This window comes from Colletotrichum chrysophilum (genome assembly GCF_026319265.1).
Source record: "Colletotrichum chrysophilum strain AFK26 chromosome Unknown scaffold_42, whole genome shotgun sequence".
In the NCBI taxonomy this organism is placed as follows: domain Eukaryota; kingdom Fungi; phylum Ascomycota; class Sordariomycetes; order Glomerellales; family Glomerellaceae; genus Colletotrichum; species Colletotrichum chrysophilum.
The window spans coordinates 254,023-281,732 of NW_026517329.1; the positions used below are offsets into that span (position 1 = coordinate 254,023).

Consider the following 27,710-nt stretch of genomic DNA (forward strand, 5'->3'; position numbering starts at 1 on the left):
GACATTACGATGTTGCGCAGTGACGACCGTGGGTGTGACGTTTTCTCTGACGACAGCTGAAGCCCCAGAATCCATCGTGACATTTCATCTGATGAATAGGTAGGCATGGAGACATACTTGGCGGCAGTGGATTTGAGTTTTGGGGTGCAGAGAAGCCGTTTCTCGTGGTTCGTTTGTCGGCTTCTCATTTGGGAAAGACGTCTTTTATTTTAGGAAAGGTGTCATGCGACGGCGCCAACCCATTAGGAAGGAGCAGGGTTGGAAGTGCCAGAAGCTCTCTGAAGATGAAGAAACACTCACGGGTCAAAATCAACATCACAAACGCAGATTACAGGATGCTAATGTGCAAACAGAAAATGACAGGGTATATTGGAGTCATTAGGTCATTATCATATTCTCATCATCATATTCTCATAAGATGTCCTGGACTCGATCCGATCCAAGGCATCACATCACCCACGAACCTAGTGAAGCATCCCGCACCCCACCAACACGACCAAGCCAGCCTCACCAGACGCAGCACTCATGCAACCCCGCGACATACTTCGAGGCCATGTAGTACTCCATGTCGAGGCGATCGAGCCTCTTCCACTCCTCCGCGAGCAGGCACTCGCCTCTCGCCATCCACTTGGCAGTAGGCCACGGGTCAACGTGCCCGCTCTGCATCTCGAGCCGGATCTTCTCAAGCACCTTCTGCCACTTCTCAATGGTGGCCCGCGAGTTGGAGATCTCTGCGGCGATGTGCTCGCGGCTGTTGGCCTCTCGAGGACGCAATCGCTGAGAGTCCTCAAGCTGGAGCAGGCCCGTGGCGCGCTTCTTCCCCTCCAGGATCTTGAGCATGTTGTCCGAGTGATCCTCGTCGCAAAGTGAGCCCACGATCCAGGCGTCGCTCATGTGGATCTCCGGGCTGGCGTAGGGGACATCGGACATGGTGATGTCGGCTATGGCGTCGGAGACAATGTCCATGTCCATGTCGAACATGGTGCTGGAGACGTCGCTGGAGACGTCACTGGAGAAGTCACTGGAGACGTCGCTCATGCTGACGTCGGGCGAGTTGTAGGAGGCATCGTCAATGTCCATGACGACGCCGGCGTTGGGGACGTCGTTGTTGTATCCCTGGGCCGGGGCGCACATGCCGGCCATGCAGTAGTCAGCACCGTTTGAGGGGTTGCTCCCATCGGTGAATTGGCGTGCCACGGCACTGTGGCTTTGTTGAACAGGGGAATTTACGCCCTCCCAATTCCAATTGGCGACCGCCTGGAACGGGTCGGGAGCAGCGGCGGCGACGGCGGCAGTCTTCACCTTCTCCTGCTGCTTCTGGACGTACTTGGCCCTGATAGCGCTAAGACTCTTGAGGGCTGCCATTGTGTGCGTAAGTTGCCTTGTGAGTAGTTGTGATAAGGAGTAGAATGGATGTGTAGGTAAGAGGCCTGTTGGAATCTATTCGTAGGATAGATGTGGTGGTAGGCGGCCTGCAATATGGGTATAGATGTGAAGAAGATTGTTTGCAGTGGATCGTCAAGTTAGTATATGCACTACTGGAATCCGTGTGATATGCCGATTGTGATATCCTAAGATGTGATGGGGAGGTCCGAAGATGCAGAACACATCGAGGAAAGTTGCTCTGCTTTTAAGCAGTTCCTGGATCACACCCAATCATCCGGAGAAACGTCCTCGTTGTGAAAGGTTAACCTTTGAGGCTATCCTTCACAATTGGATTTTGGACAGAGACATCTCCGAAGGGAGGAGTTTGGTTGATACGATGGGTTTGAGAACCTCGCGTGGTCGAGTCCTCCAGGTAGTCAGAAGAACCTGTGATGATTCTACCTTGGTCGAGTCTGATATTTCGAGCCTCTCCCCCAAGATGGCTTCCGTGCACGTGATGCGTTGAGGGAGATTGATACCAGAAACCTTTACGGCTTCACACGATTCTGCTTCCTGTGTCGACCTTGACTGATACTCATCACACACGCCCTCCACAAAGGTGTCGACCGCACAGGTTAAATTCAAACAGCACAGCTCGGTCACTTCCTGATGTGGCATCCCTGCTTTCGCTCTTGTTCTCATTGACAGTAACACAACCTTTCAGGTTTCCCGAACCGGGCTTTCAAGGAATGTTGGCATTGGTTTCTACTAGCTTCCACGTACAATCTATCATCCCGCAACTTTCTCCGAAGCTCAAGACACCGGGATACTTGGATGTCCTGCACCTTGGCAGAAGTGATCTCAGAATCTTACACAAAAGTCTAGTATTGTCTGTCTCACTGCGTCGTCAAGGTCAGGTTACCCATCTATAAAACCACCGGGCCTGCTGCAACTACGGGTGGTAATCATGCGGTCGGCGGCGCATACGGCAGCCAAAGTGGCGGTGATGATCGCGATGCTGAAGCGCATGTTGACTGGCGATAAAGGTGGCTTGTATTCGCACTGATATCCAGGTTTACTGTCAGCAGCACGATTCGTAGTGCCTGTTCGTGAGACTTGACTGTGGAAAATACCCAAGTATGAAGCTTGTGGGCTGTGCGATGTAGTCTCGTTGAGGATAATATCCAATTAGTATGATAAGATGAGTGAGAATGCTACTGAAGCGAGAGATATTTGGACTCTTATAGCCACCATAAGTACGGTGTCTCCATGAGCTCCCTCCTAAAGCTTCTTTAGACTATGAGTATTTGTTTGAGACATTGTGGGCGCCGAGAACTATCATCGAGCAACGTGATGCTTATCGTATTACCCCAAGGCCGTGGGCGCCCTTGGCAATCATGGTCTTAATTGAGTGAATGGATGCGTGAGCAATGTCTTGTACACACAATGTCTTGTTAACTAGTAGCACACCTACATATCGCTCTGATGCTTTCAGGTTTTTTGCTCAGCTATTTTGCTGAAACCCGCTAGGTGATGATTCGGAGAATGTCACACGGAAAGTGGGAGTTCGTGACATGATCAGAGAGGCCTTGTTGCTGTTCCATTATGGTGCTCAAACCAGCCCCACTACTGTTACCTTATGGGTTTAGTATGGTTAAATATCCTCCTCCATTGTCTGGAGTCCCTGCAAATGACAAGTTCTGGATCATGTTCAGAATACCGGCGGGTTGGGGCTTGCCAATTTTCAGCTCAGACAATAGATGCGTTGGGTGAATTTTCTATGACTTAAAAGTGTCCCAAGATCATTTGAACCTACTTTTAGGGATCATTCAGCTTCACCGGGACGTACAATTACCTGATGTAGCAAGTTTGGTGTTACCACATCCGCTGTGTAGCTGTGTCTCGACCATCCTTCTCGCCAGGCTGGGATAGTTCAGCTGAACAACCATCACCACTAAGACAGCTACTGACATACGGTGGATGTTGTGAAACTTGTCGTGAAAGTCACAGCTGTGGGCAACCTCTATCAAGTACACTGTACTCCAAGATCCGATTGCGTTCGGAGGGCCGAAGCTTCCAGCCACATCTTTCTCCGCCGCAAGACGGTGCCAAAGGAAGGGGATGGGAGGTCACTGGGTGTGTGAAGTGATAGGTGTGATACCGCAATGCACCAATGCTACAGCGAGACAGCACCTTGTACGGAGACCTGTGAGCGTCGGCGCAGGCTGTTATCTTCCTACATCAACCGCCCGGATAACCTGTGAGTCAACCCAAACTCAAATCTCAAGACCTCGATGTTTCGAGACTATGAGTCAACCACGTAGGACCATGGACTCCCTTCATATGTTTGAATTACTGGCTGGTCATTCAACAAACACGAAAAGGTCCTGTAGCTCAGTTTGGTCAGAGCATCGTCCTGATATCGCGTCAGATATGGCGGGGCTCGCCAGTTCAAGCCTGGTCAGGACCATCTTTTTTTCTTTATTTTTGTCCTTCGTTTCTTTCCGCTTTTTGGTTCACGCCTCCTTCCTCTCTTCAACCGAGACGCCGATCTTCAATTCAAAATGAGTTTTGCTAGTCCGGCAGTGTCATTTGGCTATCCGGGCAGTGTCTACGCACATATATATAATCCGAAGCCTGTTTCTAAAGCGACTATTGTATTTCCTATTCTCGCTTTCGTCGTCGTTTATTATTATTATCATCGTCGTCATCGTCGTTATCGTTATCCTTACTACTACTTCTATCGTTCTCTCTGTAATCACGAATTATAGGGGACACTACCCGGACAGCTAACGAACACTGCCCGACTAGCAAAACTCTTCAAGATTGACTGACGTTGTATTTTTCCCCTATGGTATGATATCGTGGTCTTGCTGGGTCAGGAGGCGCACTTACTGACGGCAAGGCTTATATGAAGGCAACGTATTGTTGTGCTTAGCGATACATACGCCCCTCTTCAACCACAAACAGCGACAAAGATGGACGATCAACAAGCAACATTACTTTCACAGTGTCTTGAAAACCATGATCGTGATGAGCTTGAATTTCCACAGAAGCGAACCTTATAGCCATCACAGAAAGCTACCATCAGAAAGATTGGACTGGCTGTTTCGCTGTAGGAAGCACCCTATATTGCCATTGCTGTCATATATCTAGTTGAGTGCCACCCAGGTGGCATTCAGAGGCATTGGTCTCTCTGTATGAGTTGAATGTGGTGCATACTTACCTTTATCAACCCCGCAACAATGCCGGTGTCTGTGGCTAGAGGGTTTGGGCCAAAACTCTGTCACACAATTGGAAAATCAAATAATGGTGGGTGGTAGTTTTGGTCGTCCACAGCCTGATAGATACCCTTGCTTCGTGTATTCGCATCCGTATGAACTGGATGAACGCGGAACGAGGACGCTAGCTCGGCAGGTTAGATGAAACAAAACACTTGTTCTACGGCGGCTACTGACTTTTACGGACGTTGAAGTTCTCATCACCACACCATCGCAGAAACGGAAAAGCGGAGCATACTGTATGAATTGGAAGTCTTGAAAGGGTATATCTATTGACGTCTAAAAACGCTGCATCGCTAAGACTCTCTATGAGGAAGTACACTTGACACCCTTGACGCCATCAACCGTGGTCTCTTCACACTTGATCGCCGTCGTGGAGGTGAAGGTCATGGTCACAGTGCCGTTGGTTGAAGCTTCGTAGTTCACGCTAGCTTGTTGTCAGCTATCACTCGTGATAACATGGTTGCGACGCAGGCTTACCTGGAGTTGAACTTGATGGGGTTGATGCCGATGCCAAGACCAATGTTCATGGTGTCCTTGGTAATTGTGAATCCGCCGCCGAGGCCGAAAGAGTCCGAGCCGGATTGAAGACCACCTGTCAAGCAATCCGCTTAGTATTTCTGTTGTAAGAAGAGAATTCCGGGAACGCGATATGCGTCCCTCGGTTTCCGTCCCGAGTCCATCGTCCGAGCCGGGTCACTCCGTCCCAGCTTGACCACCAACTTACCTCCAAAAGACTGGCCCTCAGCCCAGTTGATGCCACAGCCGACTCCAATACCTCCGAAGGGGGACAAAGTTCCCGCGGCGCTGACGGCGCCGGTTCCGGAAGTGGCCGTGACGTTCTTGGTCAGCGCCGTGATGTCAACAGCGGGCGTGGTATTCTGGCGCGGAGAAAGAATTCCGGCGGATGCGAGGCCAGCGAAGGCGACGAGCTTGACGAATGAGTTGACCATCTTGAATTCCTTCTTCGTAAGACGTTACTAGGTATCGGATGGGATTCTGGATCGTAGTCGAATTGATCGGCGGATCGACGTTGGCGCGTGGGAACGAGTGACTGTGGTGAGTGAAACTTGCGATGAACGCATCCACCACCGCGCGCGTCACGCATGGGCGGATTCGTCGGGCAGTTATATCTCACCGCACAGCACCCACCACCGGGAAAGGGGGAGCAGCGTTGCCCCAACCTTTCATGACGAGTGTTGTGCGGTCCACCCGTCGAATGTCAATTTTTGGGGCTGACGTGACTGCGGGCTGCCCGGGGACGTGTCTCAAGAGCGGGCGCGCAATCTATTCAGAAAGTCTATTTTGAAACCCCGGTCCTGGGCAGTTGCATGCAAGTGCCGAGTGAACCCCTATTTCCGGCGGACTGGTTCTTGGGAGATGCCAGACTGTCCTATGAGGTTGTGGGAATAGCATTGTTTTAAAGCCTACGGATCCTGGAATCGAGTTTGGGTAAGACAACAGCTGTTCTTGCGCTTGTCTTGGTGGTGTTCGTTTGAGAAGGTTCGACACTCACGCGAAACTCAAGGCCAGATGTCGGCGAGTCATGAGGTACGTGAAGCTCGGTCAAGGCAGACTACCTAGGAGGGTTTTGAATGAAGCAACCTCTAAGGCAGAAATTTGATGAATCCCAACTTTAACATTTCATATATCTTGTGTTGAAAGAGACTCGGCGAGCACCGGCTACTGTGGCCGTCCACGTGCCAGTTTCCTCTTCCAACTCCACGCTTCGCATATCCTCGGCACTTGCAAGGTCCCGAAGGTTTCTTCCGTTTCTCAAGCGTAGAAAAATGAGTTGAACATTCGCTCGTTTAATTTGACCAGCTGATGACTTGAGTACCGAGGGAATTCTTGCTCTTAATTCAAAGACTCGTGAAATAACATTACTTGCACAACGTATGTGCATGCTTCTCCTACTAATGCAGACCTTGACTACTGGCACAGCTGTCTTTTAGTTGGCGAGAGTTTTCTTGTAGCGGTATTCTATTTCAATGTCTTCCTGACTTTCTCATAAAAAACACATGGAAAGCGGGTTGGGTTCTCGTGCGACGAAACGGAACGGACACTGGTTGATGCCTGTCACTCACTCCAAGTCAGCCGAAAATGGTTGTGATACTTTGAGGCAAGTAGTTTTCCGAGAGATGTAATCTTGAAGTGAATCAAGATGGCCAGTGTCAATTGATTTGAATTTTGGGCTTTGGAGCCTGAGCCACATGCACACTGCTTCTTAATCCTCCAATAAAGTTCGTAACATTTTCCTGCGAATTGTAGGCTCTGCCGAGTTCTTCGCGTATCATCGGCGCAGTGAGCGCAGTCCATGGCTGGGCTGCAATTGTACTAGCATGCTGACAGGCACCCAACAGACTGTAGATCACCTCGGATTGGACAAACCTGCATCTTCTTCAGCCCTCTCTTAGTGGCAAAGCAGCGACGCCATGGTTGCTGCCACGTTGGTATGTCATTTTATTCAGGGATAAATAAAGGTGCCCGATATCTCTATGCATGCTTTTAGGGAAGTCGAGACTCATCTACCCATTTCCCCGGCTACAATCTTGGGCAAAACAATGCAACAACGCCAATAAGACACCATGAAGCTTCTTAACTGCCGAACCCGCCAGATCGAAGAATTCTCTGGCACTGCTATCTCTAAGTCTTATGCTATTTTGTCACACCGGTGGGAAAATGATGAGGTCATCTACAAAGACTTTCGAACCCCAGCGATTGCCGCACAGAAGGCCGGTTGGGAGAAAATAGACAACTTCTGTCGCGTTGCGCTCGACAACGGCTATGAATATGTTTGGATCGACACATGCTGCATTAACAAAGAGGACCTCACAGAGCTTACCGAGGCAATCAACTCCATGTTCAAGTGGTACGCGAGGTCGGCAGTCTGCTATACTTATCTATCCGACATCACGCTCGGGGAACCGTTTGAAGATTCCCTTTGGTTTACTCGAGGATGGACCTTACAGGAACTCATCGCTCCCGCTCGAATGGAGTTCTTTGACAAGGACTGGAAACGCATTGGGACACGATTGGAACTTCGGCAGGTCATCCAAAAGCGTACACGCATTGTCGGGGAGATTTTCGACGAAACGTCAGAAGCTCGAAACATAAAAACAATTCTAGCGCGCAACTCAGTAGCCCGTAGGATGTCTTGGGCTGCAGGACGTACAACCACTCGTGAAGAAGATCGCACTTACAGTCTTCTGGGAATTTTTAGCGTCAATATGCCCTTGCTCTACGGGGAGGGAAGTCGTGCATTCATTCGTCTACAAGAAGAGATTGCCAAGGAGTCCAATGACTTGTCTTTATTCGCGTGGACGCGTTTGGAGTGGCAGATCGAGAGCCGAGAGAACGGACTCGAATCGTCAACAAGGCCAGGTTTGCCGGAAGAGCCCTGTGGAGTCTTGGCCGTTTCTCCTGATGAATTCCGCCTATCACATGACGTTATTCTACGGAGAGATACCAAGTATAATCCTGAGGTAGGTTGGTTGCAATATATCTAACCTGTCAATCAGCTTTTGCAGAAAGCTAATGTTGCTTCTAGTTCACCATTACCAATAAGGGTTTGAAGATCACAATAGGAGCTGCAGTCACACGAGAACACATTTGGCGTATCTCTTTGGGATGCGCGGCCGACAGTCATCCTCGACACGCCATCAGTATCTTGCTCAGAGAAGTGGGCGGTGGCGTGTTCGTGAGGTGGAATGCCAATTCTCGCATACAATGGCCAGGCGACAATCAGGGACACGACATGACGTTTTACATCAAAAAGTCGATCGACTGGGATGAGCGGTCGATGGTAACTTCTCAATTGAGTTCTATGTTCCATCGCTCATTTCAATTCCATGCCAAGGGAGAAGTCAACTTTGGCAAGGCCATGCCGGCCCTTAATTGGAGCAAAGAGCAGAATTCGTTTATTACACAGGGTGTAGACAGGTTTGAAGGTTTTGTCATCTGCACTCGAAACTTAACAAATGCAAATGGGGGTAATACTAATTTATCATTCGTTGTGGCATGCGGAATCGGCCCCGAAGGTAAAGCATGGGTTTGTGTGGGTTCGGCCAGAAGAGTGAACCGCAGTCTTTTCGAGGCAGCCGAGAACGCTGATCTGCACCAGGTGGGAGTGCTTGGAATGGAGGCGGGTCGGTATAAGTCAAATGCAACTAAGACCAAGGTGGAAGTGCATGGCATGAGAGGCCGGATTCAAACAAAACTTCGAGCAGACAAGAGCGACGTTTTGGATATTATTGTTGAAATCAGGTAAGGGACAGCCAGGTTAGGTTAGAACAACAAATGATCCTGCTCAATTTATACCAAGCTTGGCTTGTCTTTTAAAGGATTGGGGGTGGAAGTAGTATTTAAATAAGGCAGCCAATGCAATGGGAAGTCATGTTTATCCGCATACATGGATGGACATTACGTCCATTACTTGCATATAGACGACCAGGTGCCAGTCTCGTGGAAGACGACTATACGACCGCAAGATCCTGCGAAGCTGCGCAATATAATGAAGGGTAAACGGTGAGATTGTGGCGTGTAAATTAGGTTGCATTTGCACCGGAAGATGAAATCAACTACTCCACAATCAAATTCTCAAAAGCGTACCTTCTTGGGGACAGAGAAGTTGCTGTAGATCGTGCGTTTGGTCTGTATTAGCCCAGCTCATAGACTACCTACAGAGAGCCAGAAACATCAGTGATCAACTTTTGTGATGGGAATCCTTTGGTCTCTAGAATCTTCCACAATTTTACGATAATCGCTTGTATACTCATCGAACATGATTCTCATGCGCCAGTCTTCCCGGATTTCCAGTCGAAGAAGGGAGGTTATGTTCCTGACCACTTGTCAGGCTTAAAAGTCTAGGTTTCCGCAAGCCAACGAGCGAATTTGCAATCCCAGACCTGTAGAATGCATTGGGTGTCTCAGGCAAAGGTTTACGGGGGTCTGGTCGATTAATTTATAGATAAAACGAGCTGATCTGGGTTTACTTCACTTCAATGAAGCCTAAATGAATTGATCGGCCCGCGACTGCTCAAGTCATTGCCCAGCACAATATGAATCCCCCTTCATGACGGTTTGCATCGAGTCTTCTCATGGATAAACTTTATGGATTGAGGAGCTATTTCGAACATTCCATGAATGTTGGCCTCATGACCAACTCAGAGGGCTCACCCATCTTCATCCTTCCGCAACGTCACTCTTCCTGACGTATCATTCATGCATACCCCGGGGATAATCGGCAGACTTCTCCGACATACAGTTCGCAGATAGATAGCTTGCCATAGAGATCAATAATCGAGAGGCCTTCTAGCTCGATCGATTCCAGACCGTCAAGCTACAAAAATGAATCCAATGCAATCGTTTCCTTCGCTTACTGAAATATCGTATAAGCCATTCTCGTCGAATAAATACTTCGCAACACAATCCGAAGCCCCCTACTTTCCCATTTCAGGCCGTTCGAGCGTCGTGCAGACGATGACACGCCTATGTCGATGTCCGGTTGTCTATATATATAGTCGTCCAGCGTGCTTCTGGCAAGACACCAACCATAATCGGGTGGTACGAGGTAATTTATGATTCAGAAGATGGCCTGCATCAACCTGCGAGGAAATTGATTCAACCCGAGCTCAAGAACCAAAGCCATCAGCACAAGAAGCTCAATATTCATAATTAGCTACTATCCCTCAATGTCCGTCGTCTTCGCCCAGTCAATACAACCCAAATAAACTACCACCGTTGAGAAAACAAAGTCTCTAATTCGCATTGCTGTTCGCAACTTACAGCACAAAAGCCTAACCATTTATTGTGTGCTTTTGTGCTGTAAAAGATGAGAATACCGGACAATTGTGCCGTCGAGGGTTCAGCCACTCCCCCTTGCCCCCTATTTATACCGATCCCGCAAAGCAGTAGCTCGGCCGCCTTCATCCTTACCTAGTTCTCCACACACCCGAACATCCACATGTGTATGTAAGCGTCCAGAGCTCTGCCACGGGCCAAAGAAGCAGACAGCAGGGAATGAAATGTACTCACCTTTGTGACCCCGTTAACCAAGGCAAGAGACGTAATGTACGAGGTCTCTCGCCTCGGATACACGAATCCCACCTCGATCACTTGTCGCTGAACTCTAGTCCCTTGATTGAGTGTTTTATCGCCCAGCCGCGGCATCTCTTTTCGTGTATCCACAGATGATTCATTCCAGTGCCGTCAGTTGTTTACTCAGAATGCTCCCCTTGATCAAAAGGCCTTGATAGAGCACTTGGCACCGCCCAAACGATTCACCCGTGGCTGGTGGAATGGAACTAGCTAATAAGGACCAACTGGCTTATTTTCTTGATTGAGAGGGCCGGGATGGCTCAAGCAAATCATTACATACTCTCTGCCTTCAGTCGTGGAGCCAGGAGGCACTTCACCCCTCGACGCGGCGCTGACGCCATGATCTAGCGTGCACCAAAGTGGCACCCACATTGCCATTCACGTCTGCTTTAAAAGGAACCCCAAGTTCACATGGGCCAGAAACCTTCCAAACAGCAATCCCGCTTGAGGATCACCTCTCGAGCGTAACCCGACGTTGAATGCGTCTGCAAGCTTCCGACGAGTCGCAGCAACTCGGTGCTGCGGCATCGCCTCGAATGCTCGACCTCAGACCATTGCCATCCACATCCCCTACCTCTCTCGGTTCCTACCTCAGGGACAGTCACCCGAATATACCCTGGTCAAGTAGTCCGAGGGTACCAGGCCATGGTCCCAAGGACCCCGACAGCGATGAAGCATATGCGAGCCTCCAATGACGGACCACATCCAGTACTCTACCAACGGCCGCAGCCGATTCTGGTCATAAATCATACTCACACAACGCCTTTCGGCCTTAAACACCCCCCGGCTTGAAACAAAAAACGACCAGTCCGATCCTGCACGTCTAACTCCGAGCAACGCGCGTGCATCTCGCTCTACATGAAACATCACGGCCAACAAACCAGACCCCGGACGCGGACGCCCAAGTGTCAGCCAGCACGCCGATAAGTCTATTCTCAAAGAGTGTTTACACAGCCCGGAGCCTGCAGCAGCAGGTCCCCGGACCAAGTTACATCGAATACGAAATGCCTAGTGAAGCATGTTGTCATGATACATCAAAGTCCCTTTCTCATCCAGTGAATCGCCCAGCGAGACGCCGTTTTTGTCATGCATGTGTACATGAAGACCCTCCCCCCTAATCTAAATGCTAAGTACGGAGTAAGCCTGTGTTCAGACCCCGAAATCATTTTCTTTCATATCCCGTATCCTTTCTCATATCCCGTTGTCTCATAAACCGTTCACCATGTCTTCAAGAGAGAAAAAACAAGTAAAGCCAATGTCCGTCTAGATGTTTACCCCTGGACGCCCGCAGCATCATTGCCCTTCTCAGCGTACAAGCCGAGCAAGCCCCCCTGTCTACGCATCCCCGTTGCCAATGCAAAGTCCCCGAAAAAAAGAAAGGACACTCGAGAAGAAGAGAAAAAAAGTAAGAATGGCCAATGGGTGTGTCGCACCACACCGGATACGGATCACATGAGGATCCTTCACAGCACGATGGGATTGTGGGGGTTGGTCCCTTGGTCGGCCGTAAGCTCCAAGAACTTTGAGCACGGCGGAAGTCTCACGCGCGATCGCTGCGAGCTGGCAGGCCACGAGCGAATCGAGTCGTAAAAGACGAGTCGCGCAGGTGTTGATGCAGCGGCGAGACGTCGCAGGTTCTGCCGGCAGGGGTTGGACTTGAGCAGCGCGATGCGGGGCGGAGAAAGACTCAATCTCCGGACAGGCTCGGAGTTCTGGCGCCTGCGCCGGATGGGGCCGGCTGATAATGACAGCGGTGACTTGCCCCGCTCCCGCATAAACTGAATGCGTGCGGGCGGGTGAGGATCCGTCGGTGTGCGGGGCGGCGGGGAGGCGGACGACACAGAGTTGTGGTCTCCTACTGCATCACGGTTGTCGGTCTCCGAAAGACGCAAAGAGACGGTGCGGCACTCGAGTGATTGGCTGTTCTGAAAGTGTCCACGCGACCCGAGAGGCTCGTCCATATCTCTTCTGGACTGGGACGTAGCTGCTCTTGTCTGCATGCGCCGCCTTCGCCCACACTCGGAGTTGAGCGAGTTCATGAGCTTTTGAAGCACTGCCCATGGGAAAATGACGGTACCAGCCTCCCAGGCTCTGCCAGCGGAGAGCTCTGCGGCGAAGAAGCTTGTCCACGCGCGCGCGTTGGAGCAAGGGTCGCCGAGGACCATGCTCTCCGGGGTGTTGCGCATGCGAAGCATCAAGTCGGCCCGCTCACGTCTGGAGAAAGGGACAAAGGGTTGAGACGGTGCGTTGACCATGTGCTGAAGAAGGGACAGGGCCTCGGATGCCTTGAAAAACTCAGCATACTGGCCGCCTAAGGGAAGGTACGTCTGGCGATAGCATGTAATAGAAGGTTCCATCCGATTTGGGGAACCGCCGGACGTCAAGCAGAGAGTGACGGCTCTGTTGTCTCGCGTAAGATTGACAGTGTAGTTGTGATGCGGAGAGGCGGGTTCTTGAGAAGAGGCTCGGTGAAGGCCCTCTTCAGCCTGCGGCATCAGGGCAGCATGCGAGTGCCGCTTGTAGTCGTAGTCTGCCGTTTCCGAGCCGGCTCGATCGGACCGAAAGCTCTGCAGGTTGCATCCGTCGGAGTACGACCGGAGGTGGGAAGGGCCGTGCCGTGCCGGCGTCAAAGGCTGCACATGCGGATCAGAGGTGAAGGACGGATCGAACTTGGTTGGCGGTGTCTCGGGTCCGAAAGACGACGTCCTTGTCCTCACCTCCGATGGCGTATCGTGGCGAAGTTCAGGCGTGTGGTCTGCGGACAGCTGGGTAATGTCTGGGGAGTATCCAGTCTCGTCAGGCGTGCCGTATATTGACTTGGCGTATCCCGTTGGAGGGCGGAAACCGAAGTACGAGTTGAGTTTACTGACTGTGTGGGCCGTTGATTCGTCTATGTCCCATGGAGATGCTGGAGAGCGAGCCACAGTGGGCCACTTGGCGAGGGAAACTTGTCCCTCGATATTCCTTCGCGGCATAGAGCGATACATGGAGGACATGCTGAAGGACAAAAACAAAAACGTAAAGAAGAAGAGTTTCGGAAGCAGAGAACCCGTGAGAAAAGAGCCAACATGGGCCGCACACTTGCCGGCGGACTGGTCATATATACGGAAGATGCTCTCCATCGAAGACCAACCAAACGATCGGTCCAAAGGGGGGGAGCGGTCAGCCAACTGGAGCACACCGAGACATGGTGTCTTGCGTCCTCCCCGCAGCAGCCAATCCCTCAGCAGCCAACATACCAAGGGCCTTATTTTTCTTCTTCTTTCGCATCCAACGCACGACACTTTGGAGGAGGAGTTGGTAGGGCTATCCTCGTCGATGGTATGCGCTGAGGTAAATGGCCCCCGCCTGACCGGGCACTTGGGAGACACAACACCATCTCGTGTGTTAGTGTGCGCAAGTGTCTTCCACAGCCTCGATGGCCCTTGTCACCTCCCTGCATGCCTCCCGAGAGATCGACCTTGTGCTTATGCAAAAAGCAAGGTAAAGACCAATCAAGGAGCCCGGCAACCACTCCCGCGTGCTGCTGGCCGGTTCAGAGCCTCGTGTCAACCGGCCGAAATTGTGGCATTGCCGATTGATTGCATGCGTCGCTGCCCGAGGGAGGATGACGGCAAAAGCAAAGTTGGTCTCGAGGGCCTGTGAGTGGCCGGGTGTTGGCCCCCCTCTAGGCCCTTCACACCCCCATTAGCGGGCTGCAGGCGCGGAACTGCACGATATATCATATTTGGACCATGCGTGGCGGCACGAAACAAGCCAAGTCCATCCGAACAGGGAGGGCGGGGCAACAAGACCAGGATGCGATGATGCGTTGGATGCATATGACGGCTGCGTTGTTCGTCTGACATTCGCCTGGAGATTTGTTCGCTTGCGCTGAATTCTCGGTTAGGGCGTCCCGAAAAGCCAGGAATGGAGTCTCGGGAGGCTGACGTTTGAAAAAATGAAAAAAGCGTCGGCGGCGGGATCCGTAGTCTGCTCACCGCTGGATGAGAGACGGGAACATGGCGTGAGCGTCTTGAAAGAAGCAAGGCGAGGAAAAGCAAAGATGGTCGTCCGAGCGCCGGGATATGAGACCCTCAGAGACAGGACGAGACAATGGCATCGCGCGAATCAGAGATGTGCTAAATTAATAACCGCAGGGAGCGTGGTATATAGCAGTGGTAGTCTCTGCAGGCCAGTCACGTTGGAGCTTTGAGTGTTTGGCGACGTGACGGGCGGCGTTTATTGACGTGGTGGAGGGCGGGCTGCCATGTGTTACACAGATTGATTGCGGTGGATTCCTGGAAGCCGCGGTCAGCCGTGACAGAGTCAGACAGGTTGCCAAAGGATGTTAAATGGCGACGAGACATGAAATACAACGACAGGGGACGGGAGCAGGAGTGATAGGTTGCAGCGGAACAGCGGAGGGCAGCGGCCGGAGACGGGGACGGAGGGACGCAAAGTGCCGGCTGCGACGTGACGCAGTGCAACGCAAGGCGCGAAGAAGAAGCGACAGAGACAGGAGGGAGGGTACGGATACTGCGTGGCAGAGGTGATGGCAGATGTGATGCGACCTGGAGGACCGTGGTTGTTTGCTTTTGAGTGAGTTGCGTTGCAGCTGAAAAGCTCCGAGATGATGTTTTGGTGTGGGAGGGCGAGAAGCAAGACCTGGGAATACTCCGTAGTGCGAGGGTGGGTGGTACGGTGGGAAGAGACCTGACGGGACCCGAGTCGCAGAGAGAGCTGTGAGTGTGTGTGTGGAGGACGCGGCAAGCGACGTGATGGAGGTGGTGGTGAGGCGGTCCAGGGGCAGCGTCGTGGTGCATGTGTTGGTGTGCCTGTCTGTCCCGTCGCTTGTCGTGTGTGCAGTGTGCAGCGTGATGGGAGGTGGAAGTGGAAGAAAAGAGTGGTTCACCTCGTGTGGCTGAATTTGCAGCAAGGTCGCAGCGTTTGCGAGAGCCCCGCCACAGATGTTTCTCTCGTACGGATACAGAAGGCGCCAGCCACTTGCACCTGCAGCGTAACAATTGGACACCTTCCAGGAAGGGCCAGGTACATTCCTCCCAATCCCATGAGGCACCTGCCCGTGAAGTCGCACTTTCCACTTTCCAACTTGACCTAATGGTGGTTTCCCATCAGTTCATGGCAGGTGGGGGCCGGTGAGCAAAAGTCCCCGATGAACTCCACTAGCATTCGACCTACCTTACCTTACACTGTACCTGCTGCTGCTGTTGCTATCGTTGTCATTGTCGCCGCTGCCAATGCTGACAACTGTGACGGTGGGTTGCAACCACCTTCGCACCTTCCATCCGATGTCATTGGATCTTGCCCAGGTTATGACTGGTCTCTTGTCAAAAAGTGGTCAACTGCGCCCTTGACATTGACATGAACGACATCGACGACATGAGCGACGGGGCCCTTTGCCCCCTGATGGAAGCCATGCGCCTTCCTCATTGGACAATCGAGCGGCTGCCTGGAAGTCAATCCTTGGTGTACCTGCCTAAGCCTTGCGAACCAACATCAGCCCAGAGGAACGCCTTGCCTGTGCGGAGAAGCACGTCGAGCATAACAGAACCTCCATCGTTTGACTCATTGCCGGCCAGACGTATGAGTATTACTCTCTGTACTTTGGCGAAATCACCAAACCAGCTTATAAGACTGTCGAATCGCCTCGAGTGATCAACACCATTGGCATCGGCATAAGCATTGGCATTGGCATCATCATCAGCCAATACTACAAATTCATTATCAAAAAAAAGCACATTGAATCATCCACATTACACGCAACGTCGCAAAGAACATCGGAACCCGAGACTTCGCACCAGAACCCGAAGGACAGCAAAAACGACGAAATGGCCGCCGCTGCTACTGTCCAACTGACAACGCCGTCCATCATCGGTGCCAATCAGCCCTATGGCATGTCGCCAGCCACCAGCATGGGTGACACGGACAATGTCACCGTCGCCGACATGGAAGAGGCAATCCGGCTCGCTCCCCTCTGCCGCGAGGCATTAAACCTGCTAGACGCAGAGATGCCCCGTTTCAACCACTCATATGCCTTCACCGCAGACGAGATTCTGGCCCTTCCTCTTGACACAGTTCGCATCCCCGACGAGTTGCACGGCTTGCCCCGCCGGAAATCTACGCGATCTTCCCTCGCATCTGCCATTGCGACTCTGCTGTATCCCGCCACCCACGAGAAAGCTCTGTCTTCCGTGATCCGGTACGACGCTGCTCGTGTGAGACTGCGCGCGTGGGTCGCACTGCAGCGGAAGTACGACATATTTGCCGCCACCAAACGGAACGGCCACAGCTTCCGCGGCTTGACTGGCGGAGCGGCTCCCGGTGTGCATGCCCCATTCTGGTCATCCCGGATCCTTGCTCAGGGCCCGTGGGACCCGTCAAAACTTCCCGTCTCGACCGCTGGCCCTAGGGCCATCCCGATGCCCGTCGCCGTCGCTGACGCCGCCGACCTGGCATCCTTCTTCGACCACCTCGAGCTCGGCGGCACCCACGAGCTCGACGAAAACTCTGCTGGAGCTGACCTCGATAATGGCAAGGGCGAGCCATACTACGGCGTCAAGGGCGCCGAGTTCCGCAAAGGAGTCGTCTACGAGGATGGTCGCATGGACCTCTGCAAAATGGTTGTTGGCCCAGACCACATCGGCAGCCTGATGGACAGCTTACGGCCGAACCCCTTCGTCCGACATTTCCTGCTGGGGAACAACATCATTGGCCCGGTTGGCGCTCAGGAGATTGCCCGCTTCATCAAAGACTTGCCTGATCGCATGGACACTTGGTATCTCGCTGGCAATTGCATCGACGCCCCCAGCTTCAAGATCCTCGTCGATGCCATGGTCACGTCCGACGCCGTCACAAACATTTGGCTGAAACGCAACCCGCTGGGCGCTGCGGCCGCTGCAGATGTCTATCGACTCATCACCCAGACGAAAAACCTTCGCACGCTGGACCTTGACCAAACGGAGCTCGGGGATGCCGGTCTCGCAGAGTTGTTCACTCGTCTGGCCATGTACTCCGATCCCTCCGGCCGTAAGCTGCCCCTGCGACATCTTTACTTGAACGGCACCGGTATGTCGACAACGGCTGCCGCAAGGCTTGCATCTTTCCTGGGCTCTCCAGCCTGCGGTGTCACCTCGCTTTACCTGTCCTGCAACCCACTCGGCGACGCAGGCGTGCAGGCACTGGCCGAGGGCGTTCGTCAGGCTCCTCAACTGACTCGCTTGTCACTTCAATCAACCGGTCTGCACACGGCGGGTGCCATTGCCATCTGCAATGCCGTCGCATCGCATCCTAGGATTCGCTTCCTTGACGTTGGTCAGGCATATGCGACCTTGGACCTCGGCCAAGCTTGGAACTACATCGAGGACGCTGTCGCGCCCTTCATCATTGAGCTCCTGTCGACGAACCAGGTCATCGAATACCTGAACCTCGGCCATTGCCCGATCACACCGCCGGTCCTACGGGAGATCGACGCGGCTGTCTTGAAGTCTTTGCTGCTGTACTACGATGCCGAGTCTATCCTGCCAGACACGACGATCAAGGAGCCTAGATTCAATCCGTCAGCCGATCGGACAATGCCCAACCTGCACTCATTGGGGGCGCTTACCAAGGATCAAAAAGCCGTCGAGAAGGCAGTCGATGAGCATCTCGAGGCCAATGTGAAAGCCAAGTATGGCAGCGATATGACTTACTCCCGCTTCATGGATGAGGAGAGGCGGTGGATCGTGAACGATAAAGCCGACGTGCGGAAAATTGACTCGGTGTACCGCAATCGCGATGCCGGTTACGCGCGCCGGCGGCTCAAGGCATTGGTGAAGGACTGGGACGAGAACGACGACACTCTGGACCGAGTGATGAACGCACAGGGTCCATTTTGCACCCGACGCAAACCTGTTGATATTGCGAATGCGCAGGGTCCTGTTCGCACCCGACGGAGACACTGAATGGGAACCGTGGATGCTGCATAGGGAAAAACCATTAGCGAGATGGTTGAGGAGAAGTTGTGATGCAGTCGGGCGACATGGGCCCGCCTCGGAAGCAAGGTCGCATTGACGGAATGACCTTGCGCACGGATGACGCTCGAATCATAGGTTGCGAAAAATTGCTCTCCTCTGTCAATAAGTCAATTGATTCAGGTCTATTAGTCTAGTTGGTTAGGACGTCGGATTCTGATCGCATCAGTCTCTTCCGTAGGCCCAGGTTCGAATCCTGGATGGACCTAATTCTTTTGCTGTTGGCGGTGTTTGAGCTCAGCGTGGCTCTTGTTTAGAAGCGAATTGATTTTTACCTAGTACTCTTCAAAGTGAGTTTTGACAGCTCGTGGAATGCATGTAACGAGGGCTTCGGAGAATTGCCTATCGGCGAGGAGGCTTGTAAGCAGACGAAACCCTGCACCTGACTTACATAAGCGCCAACGTCATTGCTTGGGACACGACCCTGAGAGACATCCGTCAACAATCAACAGATCGCCCAGAGAAGCACCAATCGCGCGTCGCAGGTCGTTCCAATTCCAGCGCCGGCTGCTTTTGACTCGATCGCATTCCAATTACCCAGTGAAACCACATTCTCAACCATCATTCCCTTTCTCGCATTCTTCACACTGCGAGACCTGTCTCTGGCCATCGCCGACGCGCGTGCTCCGATCCCACACCCACGTCGGGTCCCGAATACGCCATTTCTCCATCATTCGCACCCCTGCAAGGTCACTCCCGCGCCCACGATACCGCAAAGTCTAATTGATCAACCACACGGAATTTTTACCCATCTCACTCCATTACCGGGCCGATCACTTTTTTTTAAATTGTGCCAAAAAAGAAACGAGGGGGAAAAAAAAAGGCTAAAGCACGCATGCCCCGAGCATGGCGCCGCTGAAGCGCAAACGACCCCACGAAGACCCGGATCCTCCGCCCCCCACCTCCTCCACCACCACCACCGTAGCCGCCGCTCCCACTCCGACCGCTGCCGCCGTCGCTGGCGCAGCCGACTCGACGCGTCGCGCAACGCGTCAAACTCCGATCCTACCCCCTCCGATCCCGACCTCGCTGTCCCAGGCCGCCGCCGCCGAGGACAAACGCCGTCGCTCCTCAGCCTCGACGAACCCCAGGCCGCAGCTGCACAAGATCTCCGAGACACCCATCCCGATTCCGGTGCCGCCCTCATCATCGTCGTCGACAGCGCAGTCTGCAGGCCAGAATCCTCCAGCTGCCGCCGCCGCCGCCGCACCCGAACCCCGCGCGAGCCGACGACAAAGCGGCACGGCCGCCGATACCACCGCCGCGATGGGCGCCGCCATCAAAGAGGCCAAGGAGAACGTCCGGCCGGTGACGCTCGTCGCGCCCAAGATCACGTACCAGGCCTCGCAGCCCACGCCGCACCGCTCGGGGGGCAGCCTCGTGCGGCCCAGCCCGCCGACGAGCCAGCCGCCGATAACATCGCACTTCCGTCCCGTGGCTAGGCAGCCGTACCAGCATGGCATACCGGCGACGGTGACTCATGTTCCCGTGCCGGTGCCGCCGACTTCGACGCCGAAGCAGCAGCAAGCGCCGCCGCCGTCGCAACAGCATACGCCGGTCCCTCCGAAGCCTACACCTTCGAAACCACAACCGCAGACGCAGACGCAAACGCACACGAAACCGCAAACGCAAACTACGCAGGCACAAACATCCACGCCCCGGGCGGTGGACAAATCCGCCCCGCGTACAGACCGCAACATCGACAAGGTCATCCTCGGCAACATCTGCTTCCGCGCGTGGTACCCCTCTTACTACGGCAAGGAGGTCCTCGGCGACGCCTCCGTCAGCGGCAAGTCCGGCGCCGCCACCGCCGGCACGACATCAGGGAAAAACCCGCCGGCCACAGGAGCAGGAGACGGCGCGAAGAACCAGCACCGCAAGGGCGCCGACACCCCGATCCTCGACAGGCTGTACGTGTGCCCCGTCTGCTTCAAGTACTCCAAGGAGCTCGTCGCGTGGTGGGGCCACGTGCGGATGTGCGAGCGCGCGGGGGCGTTGCCCGGCCGCAAGGTGTACACGCACCCGCGCGGGCGGCGGCTGGTGCGCAAGGAGATGCCGCGGCAGGGCGGGAAGAAGGGGAACGTGGCGGCGAGGTTTACAGAGGAGGTTGTTACGGACGAGGGGGAGTGGAGTGTATGGGAGGTTGATGGTGAGCAGGATGTTGTGAGTTCTATCCTTTTCGTTCCCCCTTGAGTGGAATATCATACTGACGTTTGGGATCACACAGCTCTTTTGCCAGAACCTGTCGCTATTCGCAAAGTTGTTCCTCGATAACAAGTCCGTCTTCTTTGACGTACGCGGCTTCAACTACTTCCTCCTCGTCTACACGCCCCTTCCTCCCAAACCCGACCCGGCCGCCACACCCGCCGCCACCGCAGATCAGCAACAACAGCAACCCCCGCGCCCGCACATCGTCGGCTTCTTCTCCAAGGAGAAGATGTCATGGGACAACAACAACCTGGCCTGCATCCTCGTCTTCCCGCCGTGGCAGCGCAAAGGGCTCGGCGCGCTGCTGATGGGCGTCTCGTACGAGATCTCGCGGCGCGAGGGCGTGCTCGGCGGGCCGGAGAAGCCCATCTCGGAGCTCGGCCGGAAGGGGTACAAGCGCTTCTGGGGCGGGGAGATTGCGCGCTGGCTGCTCGGCTGCGGGACGAACGAGACCAACAACGGAGAAGTGGTGAGGGAGCTGCTGGTCGATGTCGAGGACTGCTGCAAGGCGACGTGGATTACGCTGGAGGACTGTCTGATCACGCTTAGGGAGATGGGGGTCGTTGTGGAGGGGGGCACGGGGCCGGGGAAGCCGCCCGCGAAGCGGAAGAGGCTGAGGGCAGACGGGGAGGAGGGCGAGGACGAGGATGTGGAGATGGAGGATGCCGGGGAGGAGGAGGCGGAGAAGCCCGATGTCTCCAGGGTGAAGGTTGACAAGGAGGCTGTCTGGGCGTGGGTGCAGGCGAATAAGATTAGTCTGGAAAAGGTATGCGATCCGGACGGGTTCGTGGAGGGGTATGCGATTAAGGAGGTTGAGGAGGATGGCGATGAGGAGTAAAAGTTGGGTGGTGCTCTCTTGTTAGGTTTGGCGCTGTTATTTGAGTTATGATATCCCCATAATTGCCGTCGCCCGAGTTCTAAGGCCGTATTCGCATTCAGTGGCTGAGGGGTAATGATACTGTGTTACAGGGAATGGGGAACAACACAAAAGCTGTTGCGGTCCAAATAACTACGTGCAAATGTGTCGAGATTTTGCGAGAGCTTCAGCTCTAAGGTTGGCGACGATGATATCCAGCCTTCTCAATGTATCGTCCATCTGAATCTATTCTCTACGGATGGCCTCATCGTGAGGTTTGAGCCTTCAAGTTGGTAACGTATGAACGTCAACATTTGGGACCTAGCCCTGTTGGGGTTTGTCCGTACTGCATGAAATGTGTATTTCAGAGTTCCAGTCCAGACCTGTCAGGCCGGCTTGTTCGGATGGGACGAAGAACGGTAAGATGCTATTGTGTAGTTCCAGTTTCACATGTAGAGAAAATCAACCTTGTTCCTGTTGACTGGTTCGGCTTGTGCGCGCGCCTGCACTCGGACCCGTACCTAATTTCTAATCACTCTGCGAGAACTTTGCTTCTAAAGAGCTAAATTCATCTAAAAAGCCATTCGATCTCTTGGGGAACTAAAGTCTTTTTGTCATGGCCTACCTGAAGAGGCAACTGACTGCGAGCTTCGGCTTTGCCGGCATTTGACCCCCAAGCAACCGTCTAAAAGGCCATGACCTCAGGTGAAGATGTTAAATGGCCAGAGAGTCGAGGTTACTATTGCAATCAAGACCGCAGGTACGAATGCCAAACATACAGTAGGATACCATTACGGACATCAACAACCTCAACATGACTGAAATCCACCACTCTACCGCTGTTCCAGGCGCCAATGGCACCACACGGAACATCTCCAACGTCTACAGCAGAGTCGATCACTCCTCTACAAACAAAGGCCATTCTGAAGCAAAACCCCTCGTCTCCTCCTGGCTTCCCACCTTCCACGACACCCTCTCCCCGCTCATGCGCTGGACAGGCCACTACCCAGCCAAGCTACAAGACTACTATCTCAACTTCGCGCGCGACGTCGTAGTCCCCCGCCTCAACCCGCCTCGCCCGGCCGACTGGCCCAAATACATCGGCACGCACGACCATGCGCCATACGAAATCAGCATCGCCTTCGCACCTCGCAAAAAGGCCAAAGTGCGGTTTTCGGTGCAGCCGCTGGTGGACAGCCCCAGGGATGACGACCTCCTCGGCCAGAAGGAGCTATGTAAGAAGCTCGATGATATGGCGATTGCATGCCACGCGGACCGCACGCGCCAGGATGCCTTTCTCGACGCAGTCTTCCTCACGGATGAGGAACAAGCCGGCCTGATTGAGAAGAGCGGTGCGGCTGGCGCGCTGCCGCAGCAGAACGTCTTTTGTGCGTTTGATCTCGAGCCTGCCGACGAGAACGGGAGCCCGACTATTCACATGAAGACGTATCTCTTCCCGCAGCTGAAAGCGCTCGCAACAGGCCGGGATCTCATGGACATCACAGAGTCAGTCCTGATACGTCTCGCTGACGGCGACAAGGCGCTGCTGGATGCCTGGGACATGCTCAAGACGTTCCTCACCACCGACGGCAAGGACAACCTCATCCACTTCTTTGCAATCGACGCGGTGGCGCCGTATATGAAGCCTCGCTTCAAGATTTACACCCACACGCACGTTAATTCGCTCGCATCAGCCCAGCACGTCATGACGATGGGCGGCCGCCTCCCCACACCCAAGTTTCTGAATACTGTCTGGCCCCTGCTCATGGATATGGAAGACGTTCCCCTGGCCGAGAGGGACGGACTGCAGAAGCCGCTCGCCGAGCCGGATAGTAAGTACTGCGGGCTCAATCCCACCTTTGAGCTGGTGCCGGGCAGTGCGGTCCCGCATGTGAAGATGTATGTGCCTATTTGGCAGTACGCGCGCGATGAGCCTGGGGTCGTGAGGCGGTATCAGCGATTGCTGGAGACGCAGGGGTTGGGGAACTATGATATGGAAGCAGCTGTTCAGTGCACATTGTGAGTATCTTCCCTGCTGTGGAATCTCTTCCAGGGGCTTAAAAGTTCGTTGATAATAGCTAATTCATCCACAAAACAGAGGTGACAAGAGAGACACGGGTATGCATAACATGGCATCAATTGTGCCTACTGGGGATGGAAACAGTGTTGCGTTTACCGCCTACCTTGGGCCAAGGGTTTGGGAGTAAACCAGCGGTCGATTTCCCAGGGTTTTGGTGGTTGACTGTTAACTTGGTAACTGTTTACTTCCAAAAGTGTCGGTTCCCATGCCCCGAAATCAAAATTCTACGCCCATCAAGTTCATTGCGCTACTGCTCCTGTGTTGAATCTTGCGGAGTGTTCATGCCCAGTCCACCTGCCAATCTTGAACCTTCATGCGTGAAAAACTTTCTGTGATCTGCATATGTGACACAATCCATGTTTCTCGTGTACATCGCTGCCAACTTATCCATTTCCTCTCTGCGACTAATGCGTCGTGTACTTGTATGACTGTTTCTGTCCTTGTGTTTGTGTCATAATATACAATTGCAGAAAGTATTACGTCCTCAATCTCACCTAGTTCTTAGACTTAACTGGCATTTAGTGTGGTGATTGGCTGGGTACTGGCATGATTTGAAAATTTAATACTGCTGTGCCCATCTGTATTACTTAGACTTATGTTCCACAAGTGTGACGGGAGCTGTAGCGAAAACTTTTGCTTGTTGCACAAGTGTTGCCTTTGATCCTCGTGTGTTCAGCTGCACACAAGACAAGGAAACACAAAATTGAAATGGCCAGACCCCAGCAGCTAGTAGGCATAGTCTACATACTCAATATGGACGCTTTAAGAAGCATAAGATTATCTACTTCGAGTATGAAAACGGAAGCAACATCAGATGCAAATATAAGCAATCAAACACCAATTTCTTCGATAAGGGGAATGAGAGTACTTCAAGGCTGCAGCCTCTTGATTCTATGGCTGGTACTTCGGAGTTGCCTTGTGAGACTGCGAATGGGCTCAGATGAACTACGAATCCAACGGATGTCCGACAAATACCAAAGACAGCAGCAGCACAGATGACGTGAAACGATAAGCTGCTAGACCAGACTTGCTCTGCCTTGTGCGACGTCTTGGGCGACGTCTGTAAACCTTGTGGTTACCTCACTTAGACGAACACGCTGATCCTACCTTGCATTTCTCGAAGAGCTGAGCCGTTCCGTGGTAGTTACAGCTTACACACATGTTGTGACTCAAAGGTCTCTCGTGTCCCATTGCTTGAAAATGAAACACTGCATACTTCACATAGGTGAGAAGGCATGTAAAGCCACGCGAGCCCAGCTTCCAAACTTGTTGATCTTTACTCATTTGTGCCCTTTCTTCATTGTTCGATCAAAAGTCTTGACCGAGCACAAAAAGCGCTTGTCTTATCTAATATTTCGGTCATGACGGAATCCACTCAACCCGATCAACTACTGAATAACGACATGGAAGACCGTTCGCAAATCGAAGGCGACCTGCAACCCCAACGCCTTATTCCAGAAAATAACCTTGACTGTGGCATGGAACATGGTGAAGAGCATGAGATGGCAGGAAGTAACGAGGTGGGCCACGATGCTGGGATCAACAATGAAAGCCCCCACGCAGGTGGGTTGAGTGAAGCGATCCATCAGACTTCAGAGGCTATCGCTGTGCAGAACGATAAAAACGACGAAGTCAGAGATTCTGGCGATGCCGAGATGTGGGACTGGCGTCCTTTCTGGCTACGGCCGGTTGTTCTGTTATGCTTTGCTGGCATATTCTGGGGTCTTGGCATTGGGCTCCCAGTAATTTCTTGGATATTCAGGAACACCAGCGAAGCCTCCGAAGACATTTACTTCGTCCAAACCCTTTTTTTCTTTGGTTTAATTCTTCGTAAGTTCCCCTTGTTACCTTGTGTCGGCGACAGAAACGTGTCGTCCGGAGGAGGCCATCTTTTGCTAATATCCGTGATCATCAGTCCTGACAACACTATCGGCTCTTTGGGGAAGAGTCAATTTGCAAGTACTCAGATACATGCCTTGGATGGCTGCTAAGAGTGGGCGCCTCTTCGATCCAACTATTGATTACGTGACGATGTGGACACCAAAGACTTCGATTCTCTCAATACGGAAAAAGCATATCATGGCATCGTGGTCTTCCATCATCGCCCTAATTCTCAACGCTGAGATTCTCCTTGCAGGCAGTCTATTTACCAGCGATCCACCGCACGAGTTTATGCAGTCCATTGGTGTTCAGACCTTGGATACTTTCAATATTACCAACGCTTCTCGAGCCAATGCGGATGACACAAGGCTAGATGCTTATTACAAGGCACGAGCTGTTCACGAACTGGGCTGGTCCTACGAGTTTGGAGTGGACAAGAGCGCTGCGTATCAAAAGTTTGTGGACTCTGCAACTGGGAAGCGACGCAAATATCAGCGTACCATCGAAGTCAATGTCAATGGGCTCATGGTGGAAACTGAGTGCCGGTTGCTTGACAGATTTTCTCTTGAGGAAATTGAACGCGATGTCCAAACGCATAATACTACAGGGGGAGAAGAGTTGTGCTTTCGCTATAGAATAGCGCTCTCTTTCCACAGTTGTGACGGGCAACTTTCCCTGTTCAGCAAGGTATGCCCAATGAAGAAGAGCAGGAGCTTGCCGCTTGAGAACGAGTTTCGACACTGGGTGATTGAAAACTTCAACTCAAGTGTCTACACATGTTCAGGGTATCCACAACTCAAGAAGTCTTTTGTATACCTTCTAGGTAGTTGGAGCCAGCGGCGGTCAAACTCGTCGTCTCTCCTCTCAAGATTGGACAGTGTAGCTGCGACGTTTTGTTTCATGCATGCGCGGCAGTTGAGAGTCAAAGTCATCGATAATGGAACCACCCCGGACGTTATCATTCTGCCGACGGAGCCTAATAATTCAATCGAAGTCGACGTCCGGGACACACTCGAATCTTCCATCCCAATCTACGATGGCGGCTGGCGTTCACCTGAAGCTAGCACGGAGTCAATTCATGGACCTCTCAAAGCAGATCTCGTATTCAACCAACGAAATACGACGAGTATTACCAGCGATGTGCTCCGAGATTCTCTGGTCGAATTAACCAGAAAACTTGGCCCTTTTATTGCTCATTGCAATTTACGACAGAACATAACTCACACAACCGCGGGATTCGGCTCAGAAACATCCTCTCAACCAATGCGTCTCAGATACGGGAATGTTGTGTCAATGTCTGCTCTGTTCATAGCTATAGCTTTGATGACGAGTAGCATTCTCATTTTCCAGAGAAAAAATACGAAGTTATGGTATCGAGATCCCGCCACAACTTTTGGGATGATGTTGTACGTCAAAACACATCCAGAGGTTGCGGCCGAACATTCCGAGCTTGAGAACAAGCGCTGGTTCCAAGACACCTATACGCCTTTGGTGCTCAAAAGCTGGATCCAAGTCACTTTCACGGCACTTCTTTCTGGTCTTATCACATTTCTTGTAGTTATCATGCAACTTGGCCTAGTTCTTTCTGACACATCTGAGCATTCTTCTAGCCAAGTATGGGCAGTTCTCTACATACCAGGTCTCATAGGTCTAGGCATTTCGTTGTTTGTCAACTCCTGTGACATGGCATGGAAAGGTCTGTCTCCATTGTCGACTCTTTCCAGGACACCTTTGAACTCTTGGCAAATTGATACCTCCGCGTTGGATATGCTTGGCCTTCGTGCGATGTGGGTATCATATCGTCTGAAAGCCTCGTTTGTGTCCATATCCCAGATTATGGCTCTTACTTGCGGACTCTTGACCACTTTGTCCCCACGCCTACTTGAGATATCGATGCAGCATGTCACAGAACCTGTGCAAGTACAACA

The 27,710-nt window shown here is 52.7% G+C and overlaps 6 protein-coding genes and 2 non-coding genes across 8 annotated transcripts; 5 read left to right on the forward strand and 3 right to left on the reverse strand.

Annotated features, from left to right (window-relative positions):
• Positions 1 to 507: 507 nt before the first annotated feature.
• COL26b_005988 (uncharacterized protein) lies at positions 508 to 1,365 on the reverse strand (the record flags this gene model as incomplete). Its single annotated transcript, XM_053178820.1, has 1 exon — positions 508 to 1,365. The coding sequence occupies one exon, from the start codon at positions 1,363 to 1,365 to the stop codon at positions 508 to 510; it is 858 nt and encodes a 285-aa protein (XP_053037291.1).
• A 2,383-nt stretch (positions 1,366 to 3,748) lies between these two features.
• COL26b_005989 lies at positions 3,749 to 3,835 on the forward strand. The gene has a single exon. It is a non-coding gene; the product is annotated as a tRNA-Ile (tRNA).
• A 1,117-nt stretch (positions 3,836 to 4,952) lies between these two features.
• Positions 4,953 to 5,599, reverse strand: COL26b_005990 (uncharacterized protein; the record flags this gene model as incomplete). Its single annotated transcript, XM_053178821.1, has 3 exons — positions 4,953 to 5,073; positions 5,127 to 5,241; positions 5,374 to 5,599. 3 exons carry the CDS (start codon positions 5,597 to 5,599, stop codon positions 4,953 to 4,955), a joined length of 462 nt encoding a protein of 153 aa, XP_053037292.1.
• A 6,609-nt stretch (positions 5,600 to 12,208) lies between these two features.
• On the reverse strand, positions 12,209 to 13,741 carry COL26b_005991 (uncharacterized protein; the record flags this gene model as incomplete). The annotated part of the gene is made up of 1 exon (XM_053178822.1): positions 12,209 to 13,741. One exon carries the CDS (start codon positions 13,739 to 13,741, stop codon positions 12,209 to 12,211), a length of 1,533 nt encoding a protein of 510 aa, XP_053037293.1.
• Positions 13,742 to 16,576: 2,835 nt separating this feature from the next.
• On the forward strand, positions 16,577 to 18,688 carry COL26b_005992 (uncharacterized protein; the record flags this gene model as incomplete). Its single annotated transcript, XM_053178823.1, has 1 exon — positions 16,577 to 18,688. The coding sequence occupies one exon, from the start codon at positions 16,577 to 16,579 to the stop codon at positions 18,686 to 18,688; it is 2,112 nt and encodes a 703-aa protein (XP_053037294.1).
• Positions 18,689 to 18,879: 191 nt separating this feature from the next.
• On the forward strand, positions 18,880 to 18,965 carry COL26b_005993. Its single transcript has one exon. It is a non-coding gene; the product is annotated as a tRNA-Gln (tRNA).
• A 638-nt stretch (positions 18,966 to 19,603) lies between these two features.
• COL26b_005994 (uncharacterized protein) lies at positions 19,604 to 21,803 on the forward strand (the record flags this gene model as incomplete). The annotated part of the gene is made up of 2 exons (XM_053178824.1): positions 19,604 to 20,920; positions 20,985 to 21,803. 2 exons carry the CDS (start codon positions 19,604 to 19,606, stop codon positions 21,801 to 21,803), a joined length of 2,136 nt encoding a protein of 711 aa, XP_053037295.1.
• An 832-nt stretch (positions 21,804 to 22,635) lies between these two features.
• COL26b_005995 (uncharacterized protein) lies at positions 22,636 to 23,844 on the forward strand (the record flags this gene model as incomplete). The annotated part of the gene is made up of 1 exon (XM_053178825.1): positions 22,636 to 23,844. The coding sequence occupies one exon, from the start codon at positions 22,636 to 22,638 to the stop codon at positions 23,842 to 23,844; it is 1,209 nt and encodes a 402-aa protein (XP_053037296.1).
• Positions 23,845 to 27,710: the final 3,866 nt, after the last annotated feature.